The sequence below is a fragment of the Bos mutus genome, chromosome 9, assembly GCF_027580195.1.
Source record: "Bos mutus isolate GX-2022 chromosome 9, NWIPB_WYAK_1.1, whole genome shotgun sequence".
NCBI classification, from domain to species: Eukaryota; Metazoa; Chordata; class Mammalia; order Artiodactyla; family Bovidae; genus Bos; species Bos mutus.
In genome coordinates, this window is record NC_091625.1 from 52,765,615 (window position 1) to 52,787,564 (window position 21,950).

At 39.1% G+C, this 21,950-nt stretch overlaps 1 protein-coding gene across 3 annotated transcripts in view; it reads right to left on the reverse strand.

Moving 5' to 3' along the window:
* Positions 1-21,950, reverse strand: part of KLHL32 (kelch like family member 32) — a 221,428-nt gene that overhangs the window by 8,236 nt on the left and 191,242 nt on the right. For all 3 annotated transcript variants that reach the window (XM_070376574.1, XM_005892257.2, XM_070376575.1), the window contains 3 exons: positions 15,583-15,641; positions 10,157-10,349; positions 8,415-8,509 (listed from right to left, as the gene is read on the reverse strand). In XM_070376574.1, coding sequence (XP_070232675.1) covers positions 8,415-8,509; positions 10,157-10,349; positions 15,583-15,641 — 347 coding nt within the window. The remainder of the gene's footprint in view (positions 1-8,414; positions 8,510-10,156; positions 10,350-15,582; positions 15,642-21,950) is intronic.

Sequence of the window (21,950 nt, forward strand, 5' to 3'; positions counted from 1 at the left end):
GGCTGGTATTTTCAAGATGGGGAAAAAAAAGACGAGTCCTTCTGGATGTTAACAGACCACTCTGTGAACTATTTAAGTGTTTCACTAATCTTAGCCAGCCAGGCCTTTAGAATCCAAGAATTCTACATATTTGTGACTTATTAAAAAAACTTTTGATATTTTTAACATCTATACTCTTTTCTCCACTCTTTCCTATACTTTTTTCCTTCACAGATCATATCTCAATTTATTCAATGTTTAGGAGCTTTAAAAATTTTTTTTGTTTTGTTTTTAATTTTTATTTTACATTGGAGTATAGTTGGTTAACAATGTTGATTGTTTTCGGTATATGACAAAGTGATTCAGTTATACATATATCTATCCTTTTTGAAATTCTTTTCCCATTTAGGTTGTTACAGAGTATTGAGCCATGTACCCTGTGATTTATAGTAGCTCCATGTTGGTTATCTGTTTTACACATAGTACATGTCAATCTCAAACTCCCAGCCTATCCCTCCCCCTCAACTCTCCCCCCATGGTTATCATAAATTTGTTCTCTAAATCTGTGAGTCTGTTTCTGTTTTGTAAATAAGTTCATTTGTATCATCTTTTTTTAGATTTTGCATATGAATGGTATCATATGATAATTGACTTTCTCTAACTTCACTTAGGGAGAAGGCAATGGCACCCCACTCCAGTACTCCTGCCTGGAAAATCCCATGGCCGGAGGAGCCTGGAAGGCTGCGGTCCATGGGGTCGCTGAGGGTCGGACACGACTGAGCGACTTTACTTACACTTTTCACTTTCGTGCATTGGAGAAGGAAATGGCAACCCACTCCAGTGTTCTTGCCAGGAGAATCCCAGGGACGGGGGAGCCTGGTGGGCTGCCGTCTATGAGGTCACACAGAGTCGGACACGACTGAAGCGACTTAGCAGCAGCAGCAACTTCACTTAGCACAATAATCTCCAGGTCCATCCATGTCGTTACAAATGGTATTATTTCATTCTTTTTAATGGCCGAGTAATATTCCACTGTATATATGTACCACATCTTCTTTATCCATTCCTCTGTTGATAGACATTTTAGGTTGATTTCATGTCTTGGCTATTGTAACAGTGTTGCAATGAAAATTAGGGTGCACATATCCTTTGAAACATGGTTTTCTCCAGATACATGCCCAGGAGTTGGATTGCTGGATCATGTGGTAGCTCTATTTTTAGCTTTTTAAGGAGCCTCCATACTGTTCTCCATTGTGGTTGTACCAATTTACATTCCCAACAGTGTAGCAGGGTTTCCTTTCCTCCACACTCTCCAGCATTTACTGTTTGTAGACTTTTTGATGATGGCCATTCTGACTGGTGTGAGGTGATACTGTAGTTTTGATTTGCATTTCTCTAATTTTAATGATGTTGAGTGTCTTCTCATGTGCTTCTTGGTCATCTGTGACCATCTATGACAGATGACACAGATTTAGGTCTTTTCATTTTTTGTTTGGATTTTTCTGATATTGAGCCACATGAGATGTCTGTAAATTCTGGAAATCCCTTGTCAGATGCACCATTTGCAAATATTTTTTCCCATTCTGTGGGCCGTCTTTTGCTGATTTTTTTTATAGTTTCCTTTGCTGTGCAAAAGCTTTTAAGTCCCATCTGTTTATTTTTGTTTTTATTTCCATTATTCTAGGAGACAGATCAAAAAAGATACTGCTGCAATTTATATCAAAGAGTGGCCTGCCTATGTTTTCCTGTAGGAGTTGTACAGTATTGGGTCTTATATTTACGTCTTTAATCCATTTTGAGTTTATTTTTGTGTATTGTGTTAAAAACTGTAATTTAATTTTTCCTACCACTATTTATTGAAGAAACTGTTTTCTCCATTGTATATATAGTCTTGCTTCCTTTCTTGTAGATTAATTGACCGTTGGTGTATAATTGACCAGGCTTTCTATCCTGTTCTGTTGACTTATATTTCTGTTTTCCTGCCAGTACCATACTGTTTGATGACTATAGCTTTGTAGTACTGTCCGAAGGTCAGGGAACCTCTTTCCTCCAACTCTGCTTTTCTTTCTCAAGATTGATTTGGCTATTTGGCTTTTGTGCTTCCATATAAATTTTTCAAAAAATTTTGTTCCAGTTCTGTGAAAAATGTTGTTGGTAATTAGATAGGGAAGGCATTCAATCTGTAGATTGTCTTGGGTATTATTGGTCATTTTATTAATAACTATATTGATTTCTTCCAATTCAAAGATACTGTATATCTTCTGTTTGTATCATCTTTAATTTATCAGCATCTAACAGTTTTCAGAGTCCTGGTCTTTAGCTTCCTTAGATTTATTCCTAAGTATCTTATTCTTTTTGATGCAGTGGGATTATTTTAATTTCTCTTTCTGGTCTTTCATTGTTAGTGTATAGAAATGCAACAGATTTCCTTGCATTTTGTATCTTGCAATTTTACCAAATTCATTAGCAAGCTTTGGTAGTTTTCTGGTAGCATCTCTAGGATTTTCTATATATAGTATCATGTCATCTGCAAACAGTGACAGTTTCACTCCCTCTTTGCCAATTTGGATTCCCTTTATTTCTCTTTGGATTACCATGGCTATAACTTCCACATCTATGTTTAATAAAGTGGTATGAATAAACATCCTTGTCTTTTTCCTAATCTTAGAGGAAATGCTTTCAGCTTTTCACTGTTGATTATGATGTTAGCTGTAGGTCTGTCACATATGGCCTTTAATTATTTTAGGTAGGCTCCCTCTATGCCTACTTTCTGGAGAGTTTTTTAATTGTAAATGGGTGTTGAATTTTATCAGCAGCTTTCCCTGCATCTATTGAGATGATCATATGGGTTTTATTCTTCAATTTGTGGGTGTGGTATATCACAGACTGATTTGCAGATATCGAAAAATCCTTGGATCCCTGAGATAAACCCCGTTTGATCATGGTGTATGAGCCCTTTAATGTATTGTTGCTAATGTTTTGTTGAGGATTTTTACATCTATGTTCACATCAGTGATATTGGCCTGTAATTATTTTTTTTGGTGCATTTCCAATATCTTTCATTTGTGCTCTCCTCACAATTGCTGATTTTGATACCATATTTGTGTGCAGATGATTTCCTACCTTCACTGTATGTCTGTCTTTACCAGTGAGCTTTCCCATTCGTAATTCTGTTTCTAGTCACGGCCTTTTCTTTTCCACCTGGAGAAGCTCCTTTAGTATTTGTTGCAAAGCTGGTCTGGTGGTGCTGAATTCTCTTAGCTTCTGCTTATCTGTAAAGCTTTTGGTTTCTTGTCAAATCTCCAGGAGAGCCTTGCTGAGTAGGTTGTAGGTTCTTCCCTTTCATCAATTTAAATGTATCATGCCACATTCCCTTCTTACCTGCAGAGAAATCAGTTGATAACCTTATGGGAGTTTCCTTGTACATTATTTTTTTCCCTTATTGATTTTAGCACTTTTTCTTTGCCTTTAATTTCTGTCAGTTTATTACTGTCTCAGCATATTCCTCCTTGAATTTATCCTTCCTGGGACTCTGTGCTTCCTGGACTTGGGTAACTGTTTCCTTCCCCATGTTAGAGAAGTTTTTAGCTATTGTCTCTTCAAAGATTTCCTCAGGTCCGTTCTCTCTCTCTCTCTTCTTCTGGGACCCCTATAATGCAAATGTTAGTGCATTTACTATTGTCCAGAGGTCTCTTAGACTCTTATTTCTTTTCATCCTTTATTGTTCCGCAGCAGTGATTTACACCATTCTGACTTCACGGCCACACACCCCCACCCCCCATGCAGGAGAGCCTCCAATATTAGCAGGTAAGTCTGGCCTAGTCTCATACAAGGACAGTGACTCTTTTTCCTGAGTTCTGGTACACACAAGACTCTGTGAGTGCCCTCCGTGAATGGAATTTGTTTCCCCCAGTCCTGTGAAATTCCTGTGACTAAACTACACTGGCCTTCAAAGCCAGATTCTCTGGGGGCTCCCCCTGTTGCCAGACGCCCATGCTGGGGAGCCTGATGTGGGGCTCAGAACTTTTACTCCTGTGGGAGAACTTCTGTGATATAATTAGTTTTGGGTTTGTGGGTTGCCCACCCGGCATGTATGGGGTTGAACTTCATCACAATTGACCCCTCCCACCGTCTTATGGATGCAGGGTATCTTGGTAGCTTCCAGCATGCGTCAGTGGTTGGTCAGCAGTTAGCTGTGATTTTGGCATTTCCATAGAAGAGGTCAGCTCGTGTCCTCTACTCCACCCTCTTGTCTTGACTCCTGTGATTTTCAACCTGATGACATGTACTCAGGAATTTCTACTGTCTAGTCAGTATCTTCTCATAAATACTATTTCAGTCTCTCATTATCTTCTCTGCTGGATATTCTTCCAGAAAGTAGGAAGGAAATGGCTTGAACATGTAGGCAGTCTCTTCAACCATCAACATATTTACTGTTAATGAACCAAAATAAATAGTTCTGTAGTCACCCAAAAAATAAATACTTCAGACTGTACAGCCATGGTTTAGAATGAATGATAATGTAACCTATAATCAGCTGTCAGTAGCTAAAATCGAAGATAAGTGATGAGTCTGTTATCCGTGAAGACTTAACATTCCAAGCCTCTCTTTAAATGACAACTCATATGCTTATATGAACTTATTATCTACAAATAATAAAGGCTCTTAAAAGCCTTTATCCGGCTTATCTGTGCTTTGTGGGACTAACATGCCAGCCAAGGAAATAAACACAGCTTTTGCAAATGATTGATTGATGTGGTACTTCAAAGTGACTATGGGAATGCAGAACTACCCATAATGCTTATTTTTTAAAAAAAACAGATACATTAGGATCTTTTATTGTCCAATCTCAGAGATGAAATTTATTCCATTAACACAAGCTTTGATTAAAATTTATTTGATTAAAATGTATGAACTGCCTCTTTCAGAATCACCTTAATCCTGAGGCTACTCTAGAATATCCTCAGTGGCTTAAGATACACACATGTACTCCTTCATCTTTTTGAAAACAGGTTTGTTTGGGAAACCAGATGTAATGAGTTAATTAGTGTCCATGATTAGTGACCCTGTGCACCTTCGGTAGGGAAAGCATGTAAATTGGTGTAGCTCTGTTGTTGTTCAGGTGCTAAGTGGTATCTGACTCTTTGCAGCCCCATGGACTTCAGCACAGAAGGCTTCCCAGTCCTTCACAATCTCCCAGAGTTTGTTCAAACTCATGTCCATTTAGTCGGTGATTCTATCTAACCATCTCCTACCACCTCCTTCTCCTTTTGCCTTCAGTCTTTCCCAGCATCAGGGTCTTTTCCAATGAGTCGGTTCTTCATATCAGGTGGCCAAAGTATTGGACCTTCAGCATCAGTCCTTCCAATGAATATTCAGGGTTGATTTCCTTTAGGATTGACTGCTTTGATCTCCTTGCTGTCCAAGGGACTCTCAGAGTCTTCTCTGGCACCACAGTTTGAAAGCATCAATTCTCTGGTGCTCAGCCTTCTTTATGGTACAACTCTTAAATCTGTACGTGACTACTAGAAAAACCATGCCTTTGACTAGGGGGATCACTATTGGCAAAGTGATGTCTCTGCTTTTTGATATGCTGTCTAGGTTTGTCAGTTTTTCTTCCAAGAAACAAATGTCTTTTAATTTCATGGCTGCAGTTTCCATCAGCAGTGATTTCAGAGCCCAAGAAAATAAAGTCTGTCACTGTTTCCGTTGTTTACCCATCTATTCCCCATGAAGTGATGGGACCAGATGCCATGATCTTTGTTTTTTTAATGTTGAGTTTCAAGCCAGCTTTTTTACTCTCCTCTTTCACCTTCATCAAGAGGCCCTTTAGTTCCTCTTCACTTTCTGCCATTAGAGTGGTATCATATGCATATATGAGGTTGTTGATACTTCTCCCACCAATCTTGATTCCAGCTTGTGATTCATCCAGCCTGGCATTTCTCATGATATACTCTGCATATAAGTTAAATAAGCAGGGTGACAATATATAGCCCTGATATACTCCTTTCCCACTTTGGAACCAGTCCTTTGTGGCATGTCCAGTTCTAACTGTTGCTTCTTGGCCTGCACACAGGTTTCTCAGAAGACAGGGAAGGTGGTCTGGTATTCCCATCTCTTGAATTTTCCACAGTTTGTGTGATCCACACACTCTAAATCTCTAGCATAGTAGGTGAAACAGATGTCTTTCTGGAATTCCCTTGCTTTCTCTATGATCCAGCGAATGTTGGCAATTTGATTTCTGGTTCCTCTGCCTTTTCTAAACCCAGCTTGTCCATCTGGAAATTCTCAGTTCACATACTGCTGAAGCCTAGCTTGAAGGATTTTGAACATAACCGTACTAACATGAAATGAGCACAACTGTCTGGGAGATTAAACATTTTTGGGACTGCCCTTCTTTGGAATTGGAATGAAAACTGACAAATTTGCTGACATTAAGGGTAGCACTTTACCAGCATCATCTTCTAGGATTTAAATAGCTTGGCTGGAATTCCATCACCTTCATCCACTAGCTTTATAATGCTTTCTAGTAATGATGCAGCTACTATTGGAAAAAAGTATGAAGTTGCTGCAAAAAGTTAAAAATACCTTATGATTTAGTAACTCCACTTCTGGGTATTTATGCAATAATAGCCAGGACATGGAAATAACCTCAGTGTCCACTTATGGACGAATGGATAAAGAAGATGTGAGATAGATAATTATCTATCTACACACACACACACATATATATATAGAAGGAGACATTAAAATACGAAGTCCTTTTGCAACAACATATATGGACCTTGAGGGCATCATTATTCTAGGTAATGGGTTGGCCAAAAAGTTTGTTCAGGTTTTTCTGTACCATCTTATGGAAAAACCCAAGCAAACTTTCTGGCCAATCCCCAAAAAAAATGTGTCAGAAAAAGACAAAACTCTATGACCTCACTTACATGTGGAATAAAAAAAAAAATTGAACTCATAGAAAGCAAAGACATATTGGTGGTTGCAAGAGGCAAGCAGTGGGGAGTGACAGAAATAGGTGAGTTAGTCAAAAGATACCTCAAAAAAGTGATAAGAATAAGTTCAGGGATACAATGTCCTGAATGTTGACTATAATATATTGCATATTTGACTTGCTAAGGAACTAAATCTTAAAAGTTCTCCTAAGAAAAAAGTACAAATGTGCAACTATGTGAGGTAATGGATGTTCAATTTACTGTGGATTACTTAGCAATGTATAGGTATATAAAATCATGTCGTATACATTAAACTAACACATTACATTCCCTCTGTTAGATCATAAACTACATCCATCAGGACAAGCCTGTTAAATATTCATTTCTATGCTACCTTTGCTAACTTAAAACTACTTATCTATATCAACAGTAGAAAATACCTGTGGCAGATTCATTTTGATATTTGGCAAAACTAATACAATTATGTAAAGTTTAAAAATAAAATAAAATTTAAAAAAAGTAAAAAAAAAAAAAATCCCCAGACAAATCTTGGGCAAGACAGATCAAGAATGGAAGGAAAGAAAAAAAAAAAAGCAATATTACGAATGTAAAGTAGAATATAGCGAACTCAGTATCTATATACTAACATTTTTGAAAACTTAGAAAACATGGGAAAGTTTCTTGAAAAAAAGATACATACCTTATGAGATGTGAAGAAGAAATTAAAAGCTCAAATAGTCCTGCAACTATTAAAGACATTGAAGCATCTATTTAAAATCTTCCCACAAAGATGAGGTTAGATATTATGAATAGTTATAATGATATATTTTTCTGGGGATCAGGGAAAGGTCAGGGCTAATACATGTCAATATGTTATCAGAGAACGCAAAGTAGAAAAACAGCTCTGGTAAGAATTGTTAAAAAAAAAAAAACAAATCATAAATAATACCACCTTGACTATATATATCAACAACAGCCATTGCTGTTCTGAACAGCCCAGCTAGCAGCTTGCCCAGTCTAGGCTGCTCACATGTTGATGTGCCAAGGATACTCTGGGAGCAGAGGTTCCCCCCTCAGACCAGTCACAAAACATGACTACTCACTAATGCTAGGAAAGAACACCATTATAGGGGGCATTTGTTAAATGAATGAATTGGAATATACAGAAAATAAGTTTTGCAGATGTGGAAGTACTGTTACCAAGATTTCAACAGGTTTTGGTTTATAAAAAAGGGAAAGGCATGCCACTTCCCCCACACCCCGTATATATTATATTACTGTTAAAGCTCATTCCCATCTTTATTTTCAACAGGACTCAATCATTAGATATCATTTCTAGGATGTAGAATGAAGTTTAGTGGCTGAACTAGCTGCACAAAGGAGCTCAATCTTCTTTCTACATGTAAATATTCTCTTTCTTCAATTCAGCACTGCAAAAAAATAACCTCACTGAACCACTTGAATGAACTTCAAAAGAGGACTTCAACCACTCACCTGGATACAAGCCAGAGGCTCATTTGTCCAAATCGAATATCCACCAACTAAGTATATTCTCTCATTATGGACAGCAACTCCAGATTCATTTTGGCCTAAAGTAAAGAGAATTGAATAAAAGAGAAAAAATAAATCTATTTCCTTGCATGTCTTAATTAACCCTTTTGCCACTGAGGGATAGTTTTCCCCTGTGGCACATGTGTATACTCCACAGGATTTTTGCCGCAACTAATCCCTGCCTCCCAGGTCTCAGAGGAAAGAATTAACCACTCTCAGAGAATGAATCTGTGTTGGGTCAGAACCAGGTTATAACACTTAATAGCCAGTCAAATTAGTAAATACAGCATTAAAGACAGCAATAATAAGCCATATAGAAGAGTTTCATACCATGTTGTAGGCCATTAATTAATACTAATGGAAATTATATTTTAGGAGTGCAAAACACCTCTTGTTCTACTGAATACAAATACTTTTAAGGCAAGGGCTTACATCTCTAACAGCTGCAACCCCAAGAAGCGAATAAAACCGAGCCATGCCCCTAGCGTGCCCCAAATGAAGACAAATGACAGAAAAAGACTGATAGTTACTACCTTCCTTTTTCTTTACATACACAACAGTTTTAAGACTATATTAAAGTTCCTGAGGTGGGACCAGCCTGGGTAGTCCCTAGATATAGACACGCCAAAATGATGAAAGGTTCCTCCTCCATTAAAAAAAAAAAAGAATAACTCACTACCACATATTCTTCCCTGGAGGCCATCAGAGAGTGAGACAGTCTCTTCTTATTGATGGGCTGACACAGAATTGACTCAGGTAATAAATAAGCTGGATCCTATAGCAGACAGAATCACAGATCGAGGGACCAAGGGGCTAAGGTACCACTACAGGAACTTAAAGTTAAGTGTTTGTAGGTGGGCCTCAGATCATTTTTCAGAAAAACAGGAGTGCAGTATAAAGCATCTAAACCCCTCACATTGGTTATGCCCCCAATGTGGCCTCCTTGGCAGTGGCTGTGAGTGACAGTGCCCACTCAGCGTATTAAAATGCCTTCAGGCCATAGTCCTGCCCACCCTTTTGAGTCTGTGATTTTAATAACGGGAAGGGAAGGGACCTTAATAATGCAAGCCAAGAAGGGAGAAAGTTTTCAGCTTCCTAAAGAAACGTCAGGGGCAGGCTGTTGGCTGCTTTCTTTTCTTTCGCTTTGGGATGAGCATGGTCCCTACCTAGTGCTGATCGTGGTGATGGCTGGATAGGTCTGTGTGGTCAGAAGTGCTGCTAAACCCCTACGCACAGAACATCTCCAGCGTTTTCTCTTTAGGAAAATACAGGCAAAACCCAATATCGGACAGTGATAAACAGTGAAGACCATTCTCCTGAACTAACAAGACTAAAAGTGAGAAGAGAAAAATTGCTCCTATAGAGTCATTAACTCTTTCAGCACCTGATCCCTCCCTACTTACACCAGTGTTCCTACATGAATACTGATTGACAGTAACGGACTTGATAAGCCTCTCTCGACAAAGTGAAAACGCACACAAAGGTAAGCACAGGCCCCAAGAAACTGGGTGCTCAGCCAATGGGCTGAGTCAGAGATAAACAATGTTCACCTTTTGTAATAAAACCAAGTTGTTCTACTCCATGCAGTTAATATTTAGAGCTGCCCTCAAGATGTCTATGAAAACAAGTCTGTCAACTTCCTGAATCTCTTCTTTCTCCTGATTTACTTAATCAAAGGTACTTGCCAGTCAACAGGTTAAAATTGCAGCGTGTCCACTGGTCAGTGTCTATGTTGTAGGAATCTATATGCCGCACGAGGATCCGGTCATTATTGTAATCCAGGTCATTGCCTCCAAGAACATAAAGCTTCCTTTGAACAGCAGCCATGGAATGGTAGACCCGCCTCTGCAGCATAGGGCTACGGCTTATCCACTTATTCTGAAAAGAAAAGAAATGCAGGTGAACTGTTAACTGGAGATGTCCACGGCAGAAAACAGCAGTGCCTCATTAATAGTTGTTGGTGGACCACATTCTACTTAAATATTGTTTACTTAGTTTGAAAGGAATGGGTGTCTTACCTGAGAACAAGTGGAGAAGATCCCACATGTTCTAACTCTGTTTTGCAACTTACATAAGGCATTTCCTCCTGTTTGGGTTGCATTTTATAGGGCATTTTGCATTTGTAAGAGGAGCATATGAGAATTTAGAAGTTTTCATGATAGTTAACTCCCAGTTGAGAGAACTTTCTCCTACAAATGACTCAGGAGTGCACACGCATAGGTGTTTGTGTACAGTGCTGTAATGATAACAAAACAGGCTCTGAATCCAGGATACCGATTTTATAATTTGTGTGTGAGCTTGGCAATTTATTTAACCTGTCTGTGCCTGTTTCCTCCTCTGTAAAACGGAGATCACAGTACCCAACTGACAAGCCTGTTGTGAAGATTAAATGAGCTAATGCACCTAAAGTATTTAGAACAGTGCCTGGCACACATGTCTGATAATGTGCACTTTAGGAAACTTGATTTAGGTCATACGTGAATGGTCTAGTGGTTTTCCCTACTTTCTTCTATTTAAGTCTGAATTTGGCAATACGGAGTTCATGATCTAATAAGCCACAGTCAGCACTGGAATGTGAAGTCAAGTGGGCTTTAGGAAGCATCACTACGAACAAAGCTAGTGGTGGGGGATGGAATTCCAGTTGAGCTATTTCAAATCCTAAAAGATGATGCTGTTAAAGTGCTGCACTCAATATGCCGGCAAATTTGGAAAACTCAGCAGTGGCCATAGGACTGGAAAAGATCAGTTTTAATTCAATCCCAAAGAAAGGCAATGCCAAAGAATGTTCAAACTACTGCACAATTGCACTCATCTCACACGCTAGTAAAGTAATGCTCAAAATTCCCCAAGCCAGGCTTCAACAGTACGTGAACCATGAACTTCCAAATGTTCAAGCTGGGTTTAGAAAAGGCAGGGTAACCAGAGATCAAATTGCCAACATCTGTTGGATTATCGAAAAAGCAAGAGAGTTTCAGAAAAACATCTATTTCTGCTTTATTCACTACACCAAAGCCTTTGACGGTGTGAATCACCACAAACTGTGGAAAATTCTGAAAGAGATGGGAATACCAGACCACCTGACCCTGCCTCTTGAGAAATCTGTATGCAGGTCAGGAAGCAACAGTTAGAACTGGACAAAGAACAACAACTGCTACTGCTACTGCTAAGTCACTTCAGTCGTGTCCGACTCTGTGCGACCCCATAGATGGAAGCCCACCAGGCTCCCCCATCCCTGGGATTCTCCAGGCAAGAACACTGGAGTGGGTTGCCATTTCTTTCTCCAATGCATGAAAGTGAAAAGTGAAAGGGAAGTCGCTCAGTCGTGTCCGACTCTTAGCGACCCCATGGACTACAGCCTACCAGGCTCCTCCATCCGTGGGATTTTCCAGGCAAGAGTACTGGAGTGGGGTGCCATTGCCTTCTCCGTAGAACAATAAACTGGTTCCAAATAGGAAAAGGAGTACATCAAGGCTGTATATTGTCACCTTGCTTATTTAACTTAAATGCAGAGTAGTGCATCATGAGAAACACTGGGCTGGATGAAGCAGAAGCTGGAATCAAGATTGCCAGGAGAAATATCAATAACCTCAGATATGCAGATGACACCACCCTTATGGCAGAAAGGGAAGAAGAACCAAAAAGCCTCTTGATAAAAGAGAAGAGAGTGAAAAAGTTGGCTTAAAACTCAACATTCAGAAAACAAAGATCATGGCATCTGGTCCCATCACTTCATGGTAAATAGATGGGGAAACAGTAGAAACAGTGACAGAGTTTATTTTGGGAGGCTCCAAAATCACTGCAGATGGTGACTGAAGCCATGAATATAAAAGATGCTTGCTCCTTGGAAGAAAAGTTATGATCAACCTAGACAGCATATTAAAAAACAGAGACATCACTTTGCCAACAAAGGTCCATCTAGTCAAGGCTATGGTTTTTCCAGTAGTCATGTATGGATGTGAGAGTTGGACTATAAAGAAAGCTGAGCGCTGAAGAATTGATGCTCTTGAACTGTGGTGTTGGAAAAGACTCTTGGGAGTCCCCTGGACTGCAAGGAGATCCAACTGTCCATTCTAAAGGAAATCAGTTCTGAATACTCAATGGAAGGACTGATGTTGAAGCTGAAACGCTAATACTTTGGCCACCTGATATGAAGGACTGACTCTTTTGAAAAGACCCTGATGCTGGGAAAGATTGAAGGCGGAAGGAGAAGGGGATGACAGAGGATGAGATGGTTGGATGGCATCACTGACTCAATGGACATGTGTTTGAGTAAACCCCAGGAGTTGGTGATGGACAGGGAGGTTTAGCATGCTGTAGTCCATGGGGTCCCAAAAAGTCGGACATGACTGAGTGACTGAACTGAACTAGGAAACTTACTGTGATGAAATCAGTGGCTCACAGGGAACCCTACGTAAGCTAATGTGAGGGCAGCTTTGCTGTTCTTTCCAGGATGAACCTCCTGAGGTCAATGGAAGAGCAAAATTTTGATTCAGCAACAAATCCCTCACAGCCTTTAATATATTTACACTCACATCTTCACCAAATTGGGAAGAGTTATTTCCAGGCATATTGTTATTTGGTCTTATGTTACAGAAGACCAAATTTTCTGTGATAACTTTAGGAAATGGTGAAACCTCTAATGTTTGGTTCTGTATCACTCTCAGGATTAAGAAAGGTATTCTCAACTCCTCTCAAATAAGGTTATTTAAAATATAAAAATAGGTGAAAATCAAATATGACTTTAATTTAAATCTCAAGTAATGGACAGGTCAATAAGCCTAACCATTTTATTTTTATATAAACACTAAACATACAGGAAGAACACAGATAATTTCTTTCTGCCAAGAAAAATTTGGGTTTCGACCAGAAAAATCATGATGCTTTGAATACATACAATTTCACCAGTTCACAGAGGTGTAAAGGCGGAAATGAAAAAAAAAAAGTTTGTATAAATATCGGTCCATTCACTAATGGCATACTGACTGGCTCATTTCTAATTTCTCTTTTAAAGATACACTCACAAGAAAAAAGAAAGTGGTTTGTCCAATTGTTTAAGGCTTGCATTCATTTGGTCCCCCAGTTTTAAACCTGTCATAATAAGACTCTCCTTCCAATTAACTGTATCTTTAATAAGTTAAACCTTTCTTTTAGATATTCTAAGAAATGCCTTTAATACATTACACACGAGTGGATTTAACTCAAGACACGATGGTGCTTTCTGTAGGTGCTTTCTATGAGGCAACGCATCACAGTATGAGGGCTCAGTGTTGCACCAGCAGTCCAGTCCCCTGCCACAGGACTATGGATGCCATCTGGTTTGCAAAGCCTGCCTGCATCCCCTGATTATATCTTTAGCTTCCTTCACTGCCGTGCCTGCCAGGTGAGCCGCCAACCGCTGCAAAGGCAAAGAAACAGAGAGGCCTGGTGGGGTCATTCCTAATAAGCTAGCGTGTGAATACTAATCAGTGCTGAGGAAGCAGAGGTCACCCCGGCCTGCCTGTTGGCAGGTAGCGATGTGCTCTGTGGCAGATGGCAGGCATTACGGACTCTCCACAAAGGCCTAGAAGAGAAATAAGCACCAGGGCTGAATGATAGAGTTATTGAGATTCTGAGCAAGATGCAAGCAGATGTGATGTTTGCCAGTACCCACCGTAAACAATATGCCAGCAGAATTTTAAACAAGAGCATGTGTGTACAAACACGAAACAGAACTCGTTTGAGAAATGTTAACACCTTCTTCCTCTTTAACCACGTGTGCACCAAACTCAAGCAACTGTAATTAATGATCCCTCTTGAGACACCCAGCCCAGGAACACATGGTATCCAAAATCGACAGCTTACAATGACATCAGGAAACACACTTGCAAAGACAGAAATACTTTTGTTACACTCGGAATCAAGGAATTGTAAAAATTAAAAGGTACAAAATAGACTGAGGGCACTCTGAACATATATTTGATGGCTAATCCCGACCCAGTTCCATGTTCCATTATCTTCAGCTGATGAAGATCTGACCTCCAAATCATTTTGGAATATTGTCATAACCAGGAAAAATACTTACATTACCAAAATCACAGAAATGGCAAAGTTCAGCAAACATGTGCCACAGTTAACAGATACTTTGGTAGAAGGAAAAGAAAATAAAAATAGTTCTTTTGTGGGGAAAGAAAAGTCATGAAATGTGCATGAGAAGTGGGCAGACGGGACAGGCACCATCCCAATGTGCCCAGTCCAGGCCAGTTCTTAGATGAAAAACATACTCCACCCCTTCAGATACTTCTCCTTCAGACTTATTCTTCACTATAGAACCTGAGATATGCTGGCTACATGGGGTTAAATAAAAGTTACTATTTATTTGAGAATAACAAAACCATAAGCATGCTTCCCTCCTAGAATGACAAGCCTTCTCAAAGGCTGCAGCAACAGGACAATGCAAATCCTTTCTTAGGATATCTCAAAGACGAACAGCCACTTGAGATAAACAGAAAGAAGGGCATTTAACTCATCAACATCTGAAGGATCTTGATCTGAACATCTGAAGGAGATCAGCCCTGGTATTTCTTTGGAAGGAATGATGCTAAAGCTGAAACTCCAGTACTTTGGCCACCTCATGCGAAGAGTTGACTCATTGGAAAAGACTCTGATGCTGGGATGGATTGGGAGCAGGAGGAGAAGGGGACGCCAGAGGATGAGATGGCTGGATGGCATCACTGACTTGATGGACTTGAATCTGAGTGAACTCCGGGAGTTGGTGATGGACAGGGAGGCCTGGCGTGCTGCGATTCATGGGGTCGCAAAGAGTCAGACATGACTGAGCGACTGAACTGAACTGAACTCATCAACGTATTTTCCCTTTTTCCTACATTATGCAAAACTCTGAAAGAGTTAAGCATTGAGTAGAGCATAAAACAAAAAGAGCTGAAATTTCATGTTTTGTAAAGGGGAAAAAAAAAGCAACCCAAAAGCAGTTTATCCAGATGCTTCCTTTTCTCTATGTAAGTTTAAGATGCATGTGTGTGTATAGACTTGGCATTCCAACTCCTAATTACTGGAGGACTCTTTAAAAATTCATTTTAATTAAGGTAATGAGCTTTTCTTAGAAGAGTCTTACCTGGTTAGGTTCATATACCATTAGTCTGTTCTGATATTGTGCCGTGTTAGTTACTCCACCTGTAATGGATTAGCACATGTTAGCGCTTTCATGAATAAGAAATGGGATAGTCCAACATAAGAATGAGATACAATTAAAGGAAAATTAGCTACTGCTGAGGATCTGTTTGTACACCCTCACGGTGAACCCATGACATAGTTAAGAAGCTTACTGTTGAAGCAGTTTCATTTTCAAGAAACATTTCAGAAGCAATCCAGTTTAGAGCAAGCAACAAGTACGCTGAGATTACCACGAGGCCCCCACTTCTGGCAAGCGGCTCTGCATGGCCAAAATGAGGCACAAAATATGGTGAGGGAGTGGGAGCAAGTGGAGCACACTTAACACAAATCTCTACAATATTTATGCCAGGGACATAATTATATGGAAAATTCTTGTCCTTGGCTAACTTGGTCATTTTATGGCTGTAGTCTTAGGTGTGCTAACACAGTGAACAGTAATATCTTTTTTTTTTTTTAAAGACTTTTTGATGTGGATCATTTTTAAAGTCTTTATTGAATCTGTTACAATATTGCTTCTGTTTTACACTTTTTGGCTTTCCGGCCCAGAGGCATGCAGGATTTTAGCTCCCCAACCAGGGATCAAACTCATACCCCACGCACTGGAAGGCAGAGTCTTAACCATTGGACTGCCAGGGAGGTCCCGACACAGTGATACCCTGATGTCTCTTGGGAAGAACTGTATCTAAAAAAACATATTATTCATCAAAAGAGATCTAGAGCCAGTGCTGTCCAATAGAATAAGCACCATAAGCAAGAGTCACATATGCAGTTTTAATTTTTCCAGTAGTCACATTAAGCAGAAAAAAGAAATCCTTTACTTTAAACTTAATATGAATTTAACTCAATAATAATCCCCCCTTATCTCTGAGGGATACATTCCAAGACCTGCAATGGATGCCTGAAAGTGTAAGATGGTACCAAATGCTGTATATGCTTTGTTTTTCCTATATACATACACCTGTGATAAAGTTTAATTTACAAATGAGGCACAGTAAGAGATTAACAACAATAACTAATAATGAATTTGAACAATTATATACTCTAGTGAAAGTTATGTAAATGTGGACTCTCTCAAAATACCTTACTGTACTGTACTTCTGATGATGATGATGGGGATGATATAACCCACTTGATGAGATGAAGTAAGAGGAATGGCATAAATCATTTATGAAGCTTCCTGCAAGTTTTACAACCCAGGAGCATCTTCCTTGAAGACCTGGGATGCATCCCATTGAGATGTTATCATCAAGGAAAATAGTGTTCCCATCTATCAGTTTCTATGGAGGCTGGGAGCCTAATTCTGATGGATGCAAATCAGGAAACACAAATGACCAAGCCACAGAGAAAAACATTTACAGAGTCAGGGTAACTGAACGTGCTCCACACATCACACGGATCAACCTTCCTCCAAAAGTACTTCGGTATATTTCTTCTAGTTCACGCCAATGCTTAAAAACCCTATTGTTTTTCAGAGGAGTTGACTTCAGACTGCATTCTAATCTCTCTCCCCTAGTGCAATAGTCTTGAATCAAGTCTTCCTTGTCTGTTTAACTTTCTCCAGTAATATTTTTGCTTTGGTAGTTCAAATATTTTGGATAGGTCACAACTATCAACTCCATGGCCAGAAGTCAAATCAACCAAACACTAGAGAATTAGTGCATCAGCTTAACGAAAGTGGAATAATCAATCAATACTAATGGACATATAAAGGAGAGGAAACCAGTCCAGGCCAACCATTACTGTCTCAATCCCTGTAAAGACAGTGTATCTTTCATGTAACTGACCATAGCTACTATTAACTGGAAGGTTTTTTTTATAAGTTCTCTCTGAAGCTTGCAACCACTTTCAAGATCACGGAAAGTGGTTTGTCTGCAGAAGAAATCCACAAAGAACAGAGAGAAATGAGCTTCCTGCCCTCAAATAGTCTTCTCTGGATTTCTCATTGAATGTCTCATTTTTAAAGATGAAATCAAAGAAAAAGATAATACACTTAAGAAAGCTGAGGCTGAAATACCTATGTAGAGTCAAAATGTATGTCAAATACAGAGGGATGTTTGCTTCCCCCTCAACCTTCCTTTATCTGATTAAAACGTGAATGTCCAATAATTCTATCTCAGCATAACTACAGAAAAGTAATCAAATCTATTGAGACCTCACAAGTCTTCAGGGTTAAAATGATTGCCAAGTGCTTTTGATCTGGCCCATAACCTCCAGATTAATGTCCAGCTTGCCTATAATCATTTCTCCAAATGAGAGGGAACAGAAGGTGAACTCCCCCCACATTATTTCAAAATGCTGACAGTCTCTCTACTTGTTTTAGAAATATGAGACAGAATTAATATCTACTGCAGTAAACTATCTGTTTATGACACCATTTGAAGATATTTACACTACAATACGTATGAGACTCTGCCCATTATAGATTAAATGTACAACCAATGGATTAGAATGCAGCTACTGTACCCTCTCTCCCAACCAGGGCACACCACTTATCTTCCTGCTTTTCAGAATTACTATTTACTGTCTTCCTCAGATGCATTTATAATACAACTTTTCCCCCTTAATCTGCACCCAGTAATTAGATTCCTTACCCTTACATACAAATTTTCACTCTTATGACAATGTTTAGAAATGAGATATTGGGTTACTAGTTGGTGGTAAGAATAAAAGTCCTAGTTAGTTATTTGGTTGATTACTTCTAGAATGTTAAACTGCAGGAGGTGCCTAAAAAGCTGAGTGCTGTAACTTCTGCCAAGTCAGGATGGCAAGGGAAAAACCTTAAGAATTGGTTCTATTGCTTTCCCCCTTTGAAACAACTTACAAATGAGCATATAAATAAAAAGCATTTCTTCTCAGTACAAAAAATAAATTTTAAAAAAGCATCCAAGTTTGCAGCCCACATTTCTCTAGCAGTATTACTCATTTTCAGAGCTTTATCATTACATTCCCTTCACATAACACTCTTCACTTTTAGATTAATCTTCTGAAATGAGATGCTAAGGATTTGCATACAGATTTGACTATACAAAAATAGATATGGAATTAATAACAGTCTCTATATGTTTTAATTTCTCCTAGACTGGAGTACCCTTGCCTGCAGCAGTATTCCCGGCTTTGAAAGTCATCAAGCTGATTTGTCTGCTCTGGGTTATGATGCCACATGCTGCTATACTGTCCCCTGCAATCAAAGCACTTGCAAAGATAGATTCCATGCCTTCCTCTATCGAGTATATTTTATAGATTGGCAGTTTTGATCTCCCTCCCCCACCCCAGGGGGGATAATCTGCATCTTAACAGCTTTCTATAGATACATCTGTCATTAAATATGCCATCTCGTATCAGCAACCATTTTTAAAGCCAAGTTTTCCCTAACTTTGAAGTGCCAGAGAGTCAAAGTTAAGACTTTTCAGCCAAAATTGAAAATGAACAACCCTGTCTTATACTTTTGAACTGTGACTTAAAGATATACGGCAGGTTCCCTCAAAGTCAAATAAGTCTTTAAAAACTGCCAGAAGGAATGAAAAGTTACCACCATGCTACCAGCAGTGAGAAATGCTTTCTATCATCAAGACAAGAGTAAAACATTTTTCTTAAGCTTCCCTGTTCAACTTCCCACAAAACGTTGTGACAAATGGATGAGTGCATGCCAGGGAGAAGATGACAGGTGACTGCCAAACAAACAACCTTTGTCTCCACTACTGCGAGCTCACTACTCCGAAATTCGTTGTGCTCAAAAGCAACAACTCACCAATGCTGACAATGTCTATAAAATAGTGTTGGTCAATATATATTAGTCAAGTTAGGTCAAGTCTGTTGGCTCTGCTCTTTTTTTTTTCTTTTCAGGGATCTCTGTTGGTAAGTAGAGAGTACTAAAGTCTTTGATAGGAGTCTGTGGTACCTAATGTAGTGACAGCACCCCTACTGGAGCAGAGCAGGATCAAAGAACTGAATGTGTCCGTGCTGTTGGCTGAAATCAAGATTGCGAGGAGAAGTACCAGCAACCTCAGATATGCAGATGATACTACCTAATAGCAGAAAGTGAAGAGAAACTAAAGAGCCTTTTGATGAAGGTGAAAGAGGAGAGTGAAAAAGTTGGCTTAAAACGCAATGTTTAAAAAAAGAAGATCATGGCATCCGTTCCCATCACTTCATGGCAAATAGATGGGGGAAAAGTTGAAACAGTGACATTTTCTTTTCTTGGGCTCCAAAATCACTGCAGATGGTGACTGCAGCCATGAAATTAAAAGATGCTTGCTCCTTGGAAGAAAAGCTATGACAAACCTAAACAGTATATTAAAAAGCAGAGACATTACTTTGCCAACAAAGGTCAATCTAGTCAAAGCTATGGTTTTTCCAGTAGTCTTATATGGTTATAAGAGTACCATAAAGAAGGCTGAGCACCAAAGAATTGATGCTTTAGAATTGTGGTATTGGAGAAGATTCTCAAGAGCCCCTTGGGGAGCAAGGAGATCAAAGCAGTCAATCCTAAAGGAAATCAGCCTGAATATTCATTGGAAGGACTGATACTGAAGCTGAAGCTCCAATACTTTGGCCACCTGATGCAAAGAGCTGACTCACTGGAAAAGACTCTGATGCTGGGAAAGATTGAGGGCAGGAAGAGAAGGGGACGACAGAGGATGAGATGGCTGGATGGCATCACTGGCTCAATGGACATGAATTTGAGCAAACTCCAGAAGATAGTGAAGGACAGGGAAGCCTGGCGTGCTGCAGTCCATGGGGTCTCAAAGAGTTGGAACTACTTAGCAACTAAACAACAACAACAATGCTCTTAGGGAAGCTGCTCCAGGCTGGAATTCCGTCAGCCAGTCAAGATTATGGAAAACCATCTAGAGTTCTTTGCAGCTCTCTTGAAGGCCTGCAGTGCCAGCCTCACAGTAATCTGGGGTGGCGAGGGAGAATTTCAGCACAAGCTGTGTTATGTGTCCCCCCTTACAGCGCCTTTATGACTCTATCCTTGGGTAAGCCATTTAGCAGCCAAGCCCAGGTTCCTCATATGTAAAATGCAGACTGAAACCTCTCTCTCGGGTTTCAGATGAATGACAGGACTTGGCATAGCAGCCATCCATAAAGGGAAGCTTACCACGATATTGTAGTAGTTTGTTCATAAAGCTTTCTTACCATTTTCATAAAAGGTACAAATGAGTATATATGGAATACTGAAAAAGTAACTAAGTATGGAATATTGAACTCATGAATGAATTTTGTAATCTGAAATAGATTCCTTATAGTTCTTTTTTCTAATAACCAGAATTACCGACTGGTTTATAAGGGTATCAAAGACTTTTTCCTTTTTAACAGTTTTAGCTTCTGCTCTGTATGTAAACTTGCTCCAATTTGCCAAAGATTTTTAAAAACTTCACATTCATAGTCTAATTATCAAAAGAATAAACTGGCATTATTTAAGTTCATATAAGTCATTTTTTAAAAGAGCCAAACTCATTAATATTCCTTGATAAAAGGGATACCATGAGAATATTTATAATGAATGCAAAAATAAACATTTTATTATCTTATTTTTACATGAGATTATACTGCCCGTATTTTGGGAGTGTTAATACTGCCACATAAACAATTAAAGCCAAGAATCTTTCTACTAAATTAGCATCTTGAATAGAAGCATCCTTAATCCATGCATTAAATTAAAACTAGAATCCATATTATTGCTATCACACTTGAGGAAACCACACAAATGGATAGGTAATTAATACATTCGAAATCCTGTATAGAAAGTCTCAAATTTATAAAAACCTATAACAAAAAGATTGATGCACTTGAAAATATAAATTTTATATATATATATATGTCACCTAGAGTGTGCAGATGTAAATTCGTAACCCAAAATATGTAAAGTGTGCACCACGGTATTTTAACTAAGTGAAATAATAAGTGATGGTAACATCTACTACAATGCAGATGTCAGCTGACCTTTAAAATCTCAGTAAAATCCACTCTAACTCCAATTCCTCATTCTGTAGAAAGCTGGAATCCTGCCTGCAAAGATTCTACAGGTTCCTAGCAGGATTAAACTCTAAAGGTCACTACTGCCTATCTCTAGTGTGCTGGTTTTGCTGTGTTCTTGTTGAATCTTTTACCTTTTTCCTGCTATTACACAAACTCTTCAACCAGTTCCCTATTTCTATGATGTATTGGGTTGGCCAAAAAGTTTGTTTGGTTAGTGAATAGGTTTTTCAATCAGGTTCCTAGTGAAAATGAAAAATATGTATTTTCACTTAAAATCGAACAAATTTTTTGGCTCACCCAATAGCTTTACTCTTCTTCTCTCCTCTT